The 10,552-nt window shown below is 38.3% G+C and overlaps 1 protein-coding gene across 1 annotated transcript; it reads left to right on the forward strand.

The window, feature by feature from the left end:
• Positions 1–3,582: 3,582 nt before the first annotated feature.
• KCNB2 (potassium voltage-gated channel, Shab-related subfamily, member 2) lies at positions 3,583–5,745 on the forward strand (the record flags this gene model as incomplete). The annotated part of the gene is made up of 1 exon (XM_010078415.1): positions 3,583–5,745. A coding segment is annotated over one exon (2,163 nt), but the record flags the coding sequence as incomplete, so codon positions are not given.
• Between the last annotated feature and the right edge of the window lie 4,807 nt (positions 5,746–10,552).

The following is a 10,552-nucleotide window of genomic DNA, read 5'->3' on the forward strand; positions in this document are numbered from 1 at the left end:
AGGACTGATGTCCTGACTCTCTTTGAAATTCCTCATGTGGTAATGTTTACAGTTGGAAAGCAGCTCAATTTGTAGTGTTGTCCTTGCTGCTGCAATGAGCATCTCGTTTGGATAGTCCCAGGCACCAAGAACAGGACACGCACAGATTGAGGCCAATGTACAAGGCAGTGGTCCTACTGAGCAAAACTTTTTATTCCATTCAGTTGCAAACTCAGTATCACAGTCTGAAGACTGCTGGCAGTAAAGGCTGCTGCTGATTTAAACCAATTTGCATAAACTTCCCATTAAGCCTACAAATATCTCTTCCACTTTCATGGGTTTACTCCCTCAGAGAAATTAAAAACTCCATGATCTGACCTGCTGCTTCTGCCAGCGCGGTTGGGAGTTAGTGGGTTGTCTGGGCACAAGCTGGGAGCTCTGCACAACAGGCTGAGGACACGTCCATGCAAGATACATCCTGGCCTGCTGGCTGCAGCCCTTGGTAGCGCTCAGGTTTCTCTGAAGAACCTAGACCAACTCCAGCTATCTATCCACCCAAATCGAGATCTAGACACCTCTTTCCCAAGAGGAAGTGTTTCAGAAACATGCCCAGAACACAGGCAGTTTTGCTGGGAAAGATTCAGTCAGCGGTGGGTTTTTTACTCTTCTGTAGCGGCATAGCTAGCCAAGCAGATTGCCACAGGCCTTTCTTATAAACTTGGTGCTTCTGTTAATATAAGATACATTTGTTCTGTGAGGATTTACCAGCATGATACTATCTGCAAAGTGTTCTTTGTGTGGACTTTGAATACGGTGTCCCTTTTTTCTTCTTCTTTTTCTCATAGCTGCTCTTCTTCCTAGGGATCCCCTGCCTTTTTTTTTGCCTAATGAGTTGTAAAATCTAATCAATTGCAATAATTAGAACATACTGTGTGTGGAATGATGCACAACTTTAATTACACAACAAAAAGTCCCAGACAAATAAAAGCTTGAGATTCTTACATTAGAAGAAACCAAAATACTTTCCTTTGCTGTAACTTTTTTCCCCAAGAACAGACTCATGCTTACAAATGATCTGTGTAAAATACTAAAAATTCCGGGCCTGCTATTCTGTACATTTTATTAAAATAGCTGGCAGAGTTCAGGCTTGCGTGTTTCCAGCATATGAATGAATGGCTGGAACAAACAGAGAGATGGTTTTTTGTCAACAAAACACCCTGGGTAGCCAACTCTGTTTTATATTCAAGACCTATAAAATACATGGAGTTTTAGCATTGTCACATAGCGTAAGAAGGGGTGCTATACATTGACTCACCTATTTTCTAGGATCTTTTGTATGCTGGTGAACATTTAGGCATAAAATAAATTCCCTATGACAGACTCAAACACCAGTATTTCCTAATTAAAACCAGCTTGATGACAATTGGGCAGATATGTTCTCATTATTTTCTTTTTTAAGAACAACACATGTCAAGTAATTGTGTCCTTGTTTTGTCCTAGAGTTTTTCCTATGCTGTTATTTACATTCTGATGCTGGCCCCAATGAGGAGGCCATCAGTTTGACAGAAACTGCAAGCTCAGCAATTCAGACCTGTGCCATGTTTATTTGTTCTTTGAATTCTGAAAGTATAATTATGTTATTGAGTATGTTAGAGAATTCAAGCATGCATTAGTTATTTCACAGTGATTTCAGCAAAGTGGAGGACCTAGCATGCCTTATGCTTCAAACTTTTTCACAGTAAAATCTGAGGCACCTTTCACAGTTTGCAAGGTAGTTACTGCTCTCCAATAGTGTTGCCTTGTGTCTGCCCCTGTCCTAGATACAGGACACCCCAAATTTTATTAATTGGCCCTGCCTAGGAATGCAGTGTGATTGCTTTCATTCTTTACTGAGATTGGCTTCTTTTGCTGGGTAGCGGAAGTTTTAAAGGGATGTATAGCCCTCCTAAATAGGATAGAATAACCAGGGTGCATTTTCTGAATGGGCTGGAGGAAGGATGAAGACTGGTGGTCAAATAAATGTATCTTATTCATCCAATAAATATGGCTTAAAACAAACAAACAAAAAAAAATAAAGGGCAGAAGCAGCACTGGTAGGGAGAGATACAAATCTGTTTGGAATACTTCAAAATATGAAAGGTGCTACCTGTTCTGTACTATGCTGAAAAAGGCCAAAGATAGCATGTAAGTACAAGACGATGCCAAATACAGCACCTCACACCATGAGCAATTTCAATTTGTGCTTAGAGAGCTGAATTTGTGCTTGGTAACCCATAGCTGAAACAGGCTTACTGCTATTTTTCTCAAAGTTAGAGTGAGGGGGCCTTTCCATCTCTGGAGCCGTTATCAGCACTGTGACCAATCTCTCCCCATTTAATCCTCACACCTGTATTTGGCTTAGCGGCATTTCACTCTTCTTGGGTATTACTTGAATTTTGTCAGATTTAGTGTGTCCTTGGAAATACACCAAACATCACCAAATGGATTTAACAGTACCATTTCTGTGAAATGAGAGTAAATGCCTTTATCAGTGAGCTTAAACTGAGCTTTAGAACAGGAAACAATTTGGTTTAGTATTTCTGATAGAAACTTGGATATACATAGGACTTCTAACCAAATCAATCTATTTTTTTACAAATAAAGTGTTATGTAATATTTTTTGCATCACTTTGACACTGCACATTATCTCAAAGATGCCCATATTAGAGTATGAATAACTGAACTTTGTAGTAAAACCATTAGGTTCTCTGACAGATTCATTTCTTTTCTCATAATACTGGTTCTGCTAATGACAATGACTAGCTATTCCAGGAAAAATGAAAAGCTGTGAGGTACAGAGGTGCCTGAACTTTATAAAAATGAATGACAGAAAACTTACCTTCTGAAACAGAAACTGAAACCTTATTTCTAGGAAGCATTCGTCTGCTTACACATTTTAATCATGATGAGAACCTGGGTTCACCTTCAAACTACTGCTTACTTTTTAACATCTTGCTCTCTCAAACTAATTCAGGGCCAGTACCTTCAATTCTTGTAGCACCTGGAATTTATCTAGACATTACAATTCAGCAAGGCTAGTCTTCTGAACAATGCTTCTTTTTTGTTTTTCTTAACTTTGACTTTTGGCTCATAATTTAGGAAAGTGTGCACTAGGTAGCAGTAAATTGACATCTTACCTATGGTAATTCCTGGTCACCTCTCTGCACTGTGTAAAGTTTTACATAATTACACTTAATGCAGAAAACTAATAATGTTCTGTATGTTAGCAGGAACTTCATATTCTTCACTTGGTAACTTGCAATAATACATATCACCCCCCATTGTAATTTAAAAATTGTAAGACCAGTCATGGCTTGCTTTCTGAAATTAATTGGTTTACTGCAGGCTGTAAAACCATCAGGTTCTGACCGTGTTTAAGATGATTCTAATGTCTCCTCTCTGTGCAAAAATCAAAATATTAAAACAAAATAATGAATGCAGAAGGCAAAACAGCTTCCACCATTCCGAGTTTATTGACACATGCACATTTGAAAGGATTTAAGCAAGCCCTGACAAATACACTTGTATCAGTCTAACCAAAACATTGTTTATTTTGTTTTACAGATTTTGGCCATTGTGTCCATTCTGTTCATCGTACTGTCCACTATTGCTTTGTCTCTTAACACACTGCCAGAGCTTCAAGAAATAGATGAGTTTGGGCAGCCAAATGACAACCCTCAGCTAGCACACGTTGAAGCTGTGTGTATTGCTTGGTTTACCATGGAGTACCTTTTGCGTTTTCTGTCCTCACCAAATAAGTGGAAGTTCTTCAAAGGCCCGTTAAATGTCATTGACTTACTGGCTATCTTGCCATACTATGTCACCATTTTCCTCACGGAGTCCAATAAAAGTGTCCTGCAGTTCCAAAACGTCAGACGTGTGGTTCAGATATTTCGTATTATGAGGATCCTAAGGATTCTTAAGCTCGCCAGGCATTCAACAGGCCTTCAGTCTTTAGGTTTTACGCTCAGGAGGAGTTACAATGAATTGGGATTGTTGATATTATTTTTAGCCATGGGAATAATGATATTTTCGAGTCTTGTATTTTTTGCTGAAAAGGATGAGGATGCTACAAAATTTACCAGTATCCCTGCATCATTCTGGTGGGCAACAATCACTATGACTACTGTAGGGTATGGTGACATTTATCCTAAGACATTATTAGGTAAAATAGTTGGAGGACTCTGCTGTATCGCTGGAGTGCTGGTCATAGCCCTGCCCATACCAATTATTGTGAACAATTTCTCAGAATTTTACAAGGAGCAGAAAAGACAGGAAAAGGCAATTAAGAGGAGAGAAGCACTTGAGCGAGCTAAAAGAAATGGCAGTATTGTCTCCATGAACCTGAAAGATGCCTTTGCTCGCAGTATGGAAATGATAGATGTAGCAGTAGATTCAGGTAAGCCTGAAGAAGCAGGTAATCTAAAGGAGACATCTGATGACAACCACCTGTCCCCAAGCCGGTGGAAATGGGCCAGAAGGACAATGTCTGAAACAAGCTCAAACAAGTCTTATGAGAACAAATACCAAGAAGTTAGTCAACAAGACTCCCATGAGCAATTAAACAATGCTGCAGCATCCTCCAGCCCACAGCATCTCAGTGCCCAAAAACTGGAGATGTTGTATAATGAAATTACTAAAACTCAGTCTCAGCCTAATCTTAATGCTGGTTACCAAGACCAGTCAGCAAAGCCACCTGTGTATGAAGAAGAAATAGAAATGGAAGAAGTTACAGGTCAGAGAGATCTGTTGCCAACCGGACCTACAGACATCATAACAGACATGAGAAGCACATCCAGTATCGATAGTTTTGCCAGTTGTGCAACTGACTTCACAGAAACGGAGAGGTCTCCCCTTCCTCTGTTTCCTGGCTCTCACTTGCAAATGAGATTTCCAGCTGATTCTGTTAACCTGGAAGACAACCAAAGAGTCAGGAGTTCTCAGTTTATACCATTCACAAAAGACAGAATGTTTTCTCCGACGGATATCACCTTTGACTACAATCCAATTGACAGAGCTGTTCTCAGTGATGGCAGTGGATCCCAAACTGTTTTGCATGGTCATTTGCATTTAGATACCAGCATGGAAAGCCCCAAAAGTTCCCTGAAAGGTAGCAACCCATTAAAATCTAGATCCCTTAAAGTTAATTTTAAAGACAATAGAGGTGGTGCTCCACAAACTCCACCAAGCACTGCAAGGCCACTGCCAGTAACAGCAGGAGCAGACTTCACACAGGCCACCCCTCAGCACATCAGCACCATCCTCCTGGAAGAAAATTCACCCCAAGGTGAACGACCTTTATTTGGTGCTGACGCATCAGCACTTTGTCAGGGACCTGTGAAAAAATCATCCCCTCTCTTTCCCAAACAAAAGATTTTCTCTTTCCCTTCAAAAGAGAGGAGGAGCTTCACTGAAATAGACACTGGAGAAGAAGAAGAGTTTATGGAGTTACATGGTATAAAACATGAAAAGCAACAGGATATCAAGACAAATTGCTGTGGGGATAAACGCAGTGATGGTAACCATTTAACAGGGGAGCCACAGGTCAGCTCTTCACCCAAAAGCATGAGCCACAACTGTACCCAAGACATTTACCATGCTGTGGGTGAGGTAAAGAAAGACAGTAATGAAGAAGGTCACAAAATGGAAAACCATTTATTTGCCCCAGAAATTCATTCAAGTCCTGGAGAAACTGGTTACTGTCCCACACGTGAAACTAGTATGTGACTAGTTACAAAAGCAATAAAAATACCTTTTCTTAAAACACAGTTAGTAATGCCTATGAACTAAAACATGGAAAGCCTCAAAAACAAAAGTGCATAAAATGTTATTTTTGCATGGCATGAAGAGTTGTTTAGTTTAAATACTGTTTAATTAAAAAAAAAAAAAAAGACTGCTTTTTATAACAAACTGAAAAAAATGGGGAAAAAATGACTCAAGAACAGTGAATAAAATAAAGAGAGCTCTGTTAGGAGCCAGTGTTCTGCAACATCTGACATTTTTGATCCTTTCACTTATGATTGTAGACAGATTTTGAACTCTTTTAACTTTTTTTGGTTTCTTGGTTACAATGAATTTTAGAATTTGCACATGAAAGGATGAAATGTCAATGCATGCATTCATAAAGATGTGAAACAAGGTGCTCTGAGCTTGCAAAATGCATATATTTGTAAATAGTTTGGGGTTGGGGGGAAAGCTACTGTTAACAAGGATTTATGGAAAAAGCATTTCCTGGGACACAGGTACTTCCTTCACAGCGTGCTGCCTGGAGGTTTTGTACAGACGTATGTTGCAAAATTGCAACTTCTACTTAAAGCATCTCATGTATCTTGCTTTCTGTTAAAAAGCTCATGAGTATATCTGTTAATTAAGGACTACAGTATTTTAGTTTATTTGTGCTGTAAATCATGATAGTTTTTTTGCATAACTTTAGTTACTGTGTTTGTCAGTTTAATTAATGATCCTCTGAGGAAAAGCAAAGATTTAATGACCAGAACTTGAAGCATTTGATATTTTTGTAGAAAACTGCCAACATTTCATACCTAAGACAAAAAATGTTCCATTATAAAACTAAAAAAAGAGTTATTTCTGTGGCAATAAATAGTGCCAAATGGCTATATAGACATATCCGAAAGTTCTCAATCTCTTAATATGTTCTTTTTTTCTTTTGATTTAATGATATTTGCTTCTCCATGATCTCTGAGCTCTCTTCCCCTCTTCTTTACATGCTGTGCCCATACTTCAATAATGGCAATGTTGTTGAAGCTGTGATGGTGTAAGGACACAAGCTTTGTTTGGGGAGGCAGTACCTTTTATTATCACAAACCATCATATAGCTAGAAAAAACAGGCTTCAAGTACTTGTGACTTGCCCCAGGTCTTCCATGCCCAGGAGCTTGTCTGTGTTTTTCAGTTCAATCATTTGGCCTGACAGAAGGTATCACCTGACTCACCAGCTTTGCCTCAACCCATCCTCCCATGGCTGTTCCAAAAGCGGAGTATAGGCTTTCCCCTATACTTAAATATAGGGAAATGTCAGTTGCTCTGTTGACACCTGTCAAAGCATCTTTGGTTTCTCTGATATTCTCCAGCTTTGTAAAAGAAAGATGCTGAAGCAAAGTCTTCATTACAAAGTACCCCTCTAGCCATTGTCTGAAAAAAAGCTGTTAATTTTTTATTCAGCACCAATAGGTTTTTAGGAAAACAGAATACCGGGGGTTTTTTGCTGTCCTCTGTTTCTGCTGAAATTGGATACTCCCTTACAAAGTTTCCTAAGAGCAGCAGTCCAGCCTCACAGCAAATAGCCAGAGGGTCCGGCAGTTAAAAGTCTGAGGAGGTGTTTGGAAATTCTAGCATCAGTTCCCCACTGCTCCATGGGCTTGTTGCCTGAGACTGGGCTTCTCACTTTCCCATGCACAGAAGGGAGCAAATGTCTTCTAGGTCAGCGCTGTAACAGCAAACATTTCAAAGACACAAAGACAGCAAGAACAGAAGCCTTAAAAGCACTTTAGACGAACTAATATGTGGTTTGTAACAGCGGGCTTCTACTTCCTATAGTGGGCCTAGCTTAATTTTTACTTGTATGTCATATTCTGTCACTTAAATGAGTAGAAGTCAGGCTTTTAATACATTTAACATAAAAAGAACAAGCATTTTTGTTGCAATATTGCCCTCTGCTTGAAATGGCTGGGCCAGTGCCACAGACCTCACTCAAGCCTGACCCACAGAAAAGACGCAAGTTTGAAAAGCCCTGAAATACGGATTCTGGTGGCTGGGCCAAACAAGGAGCACAGCACAATCCTTTGGGTTTTGTGTTTTGTTTTGTTTTGTTTTGTTTTGTTTTGTTTTGTTTTAAAAAATAAATATATATTTCCATAAGTTTTTTTATTTCCGTAACAAGGTAACATTGAGGTGTCTCTCCAGTCATTTGAGAAACTGGGAATATAACGTTATTTTTTCAAACAATGTCTGGTCATTAATTCTCGAAATAAAAATCAATTTTTTTGTCCTTATTTGCAGTTCATTGCAACTTGTTGCTGTATTCAGTTTTACCTATTTATATGGCATTCTGATTAACATTTTTCACTCGTTGTGTCTCACTGTTCCAAAACTTAGCTCTTTGAGTATTTTATAGTCATTAATCTTCTATATTTATTTTTATGTTTTTCTTCCTAGATATTTTCAGTGACTAAAACTAAATGCCAGTCAATTTTTATATGCCTAAAGTGTTGGTCTGTATTTTCTATGTACAATTTCATGAAATCACATGGGCCTGTTCAATCTGCCTTTACATCCTAGTGAACTAATGAAGACCAAATTAAGACCAAATAGGACCTGACCCCATGCTCTGGATCCACCGAAAAATCCCATTCAAGATAATGATGATGTTCTGGCAAGACCGAGGTCTGTGTCGTGTTCCTTCTGTGTGCTTTTTCTTCCAGGTGACCCTTAACGCTTTGGAAAAGACCCCTCAGATCTGTGCCACTTGGTGGAAAGGGAGGAGTCCAGCCATAGGGAACATACTGCAGGAGCAGAGATTTGTTTCCTTCAGCTCTCCTGAGCTAAACTTTATGCAAACCTGATTCTGCCCTATTAAAATCGATAAAAATTCAATAGTGGTAAAAACAAAGACTCAATCCTTAGGCAGATGAATTTCCCCTAAAACCAATGGGAGTCTGACGAAAAAAGGGACTGACTGAAACATAAATGAGGATGGCAAGAGTCTCTCTCTCTTCATTGAAATCAACAGGAGCTTTCACTATATAAATCAGATGAGAAGACCAGGCCCTTATTGACTGCCATATTTTAAACGCTCTCAGAGAAGCACATTTATTTTGAAATTGTACAAGCAAAGGAAATGCAATTCTCTTTATTAACAGATGTTGTATTTTTTTGAAATCTTGGAAGCAAAAGGATCAAGCTTTAGAAGTGCTTTTGGTATCATTTCATTATATAACTTTGGCTATGCTGAATATTATTTCCAGAACCACAGGTTTAGCTATCAGGTTTTTCCAGTCTTGACTGCATACATACAATCCAGTCCTGAATACCTAGCTCATGTATAATTCCTGACCAAAACATTTACTTGATCAGTTGCAGGGCTGGACCTAGCCTTCATTCCAGTACAACACGTGCAAGAAGTGCAGTCCAGGATCACTTCATTCATCATTAATTGCTATGTAACAAATTATGCAAAATTACCTGAGTCTGTTTTTCTACATCTTTGAAGCCATTTCAGACTTATTACCCATTCAACACAGCAAGGGGAGGGTGGTTTTTGAGTTCTGGAGTCAGTCTCCAACAGTTGTGGAATTTCAACACAACTTAAGGAGTCTTAAGATGAAGTTACTTCACTGTGCACCTGAAAGAGGTCTGACTCTTCCTGTCACTGGAAAATGAAGATTGTTCAGGGAGATAGCTTTGAAATCAATCTATTTTTTATATTTTATACCAACTACAGAATCCTGAATCAAAGTTTTAATTTTCAATGATGAAACCAAATGTACACATTTAAAAGATGTTCACAGAGTAATCAGAACAATTTTTGAGTAAATAGTCACATTAATCCAAATCGGGGCGGGGGGGGGGGGGGGTGAATAATATATCGCACAAACTGCAACGGAAGTTGTTACAGGAAAGCTGTTTACAGGGGAAGCATATAATGTAAAGAATGTAACACGGTGTAGGAAGTTATTGCACTACAGAATTTATATAAAATACACTTTTTAAAATAAAAACACAAAAGGCCTTTTAATGCTTCATTACATAGGAGCCTCTGTGCTAATGCAGCAGTCTAATGCACTGTGTCCTCACTTGAAAATTGGTCTCAAAATTCAAACACTAGTGATGTTAGAGAGGTGATATCTGATCTAACACTAGAGCAACGGACTTGAAGACCTTTTTAACACAATATTACATAACCAAAAGTGTGTACAGAAAATTATATTTTTGACTATAACTTATATAAATCAAAATTACAATTGGCTTTTTGAGCTTCTTCCTAACAGGTAACACTGGGCAATGTATTGTTATTCCTTGAAAAACAACTAGTTCTTTTCAAAGTAGGTCTCTTCCCTACATGTTTTACATGTAGATTTACACGTAGACTGAGCTTCTGTTTCCTTAGATCTGTTTGAAGCAAGCTTTACCTTCAAATTATTTAATTAACTTCTTCAACCTCATCTCTAAACCATAGTCCAGTACAAAGCCAGTTGCCTTTTTCAAGCCCTATTGCAAATACAGTCAGCCTGGTAAAAATGTCAGGTAAAAAACCTGACTGTTTTTTTTTCATTCATATAATTTTTGAATCACTTAGAAAGAAAATAAAGTCTGACATTTTGATCATGCAGAAAATATTTTTAAAGCAAAAAAAAATGCAAGAAATATGGGTTTTTTTCAAAGTATCCAGCAGAGATGAAGCAAGAAATGCAAAAACAGCAGAGGGGGAAGAAAGGCAGAAAACTGTAAGTAAACAAGGCATTTAATATGCTATATAAATAAGAGATATAAAAAAACGTATAAAATAGTCCTTGTTT

Source organism: Pterocles gutturalis, unplaced genomic scaffold, assembly GCF_000699245.1.
Source record: "Pterocles gutturalis isolate BGI_N339 unplaced genomic scaffold, ASM69924v1 scaffold53233, whole genome shotgun sequence".
Classification (NCBI taxonomy): Eukaryota; Metazoa; Chordata; class Aves; order Pterocliformes; family Pteroclidae; genus Pterocles; species Pterocles gutturalis.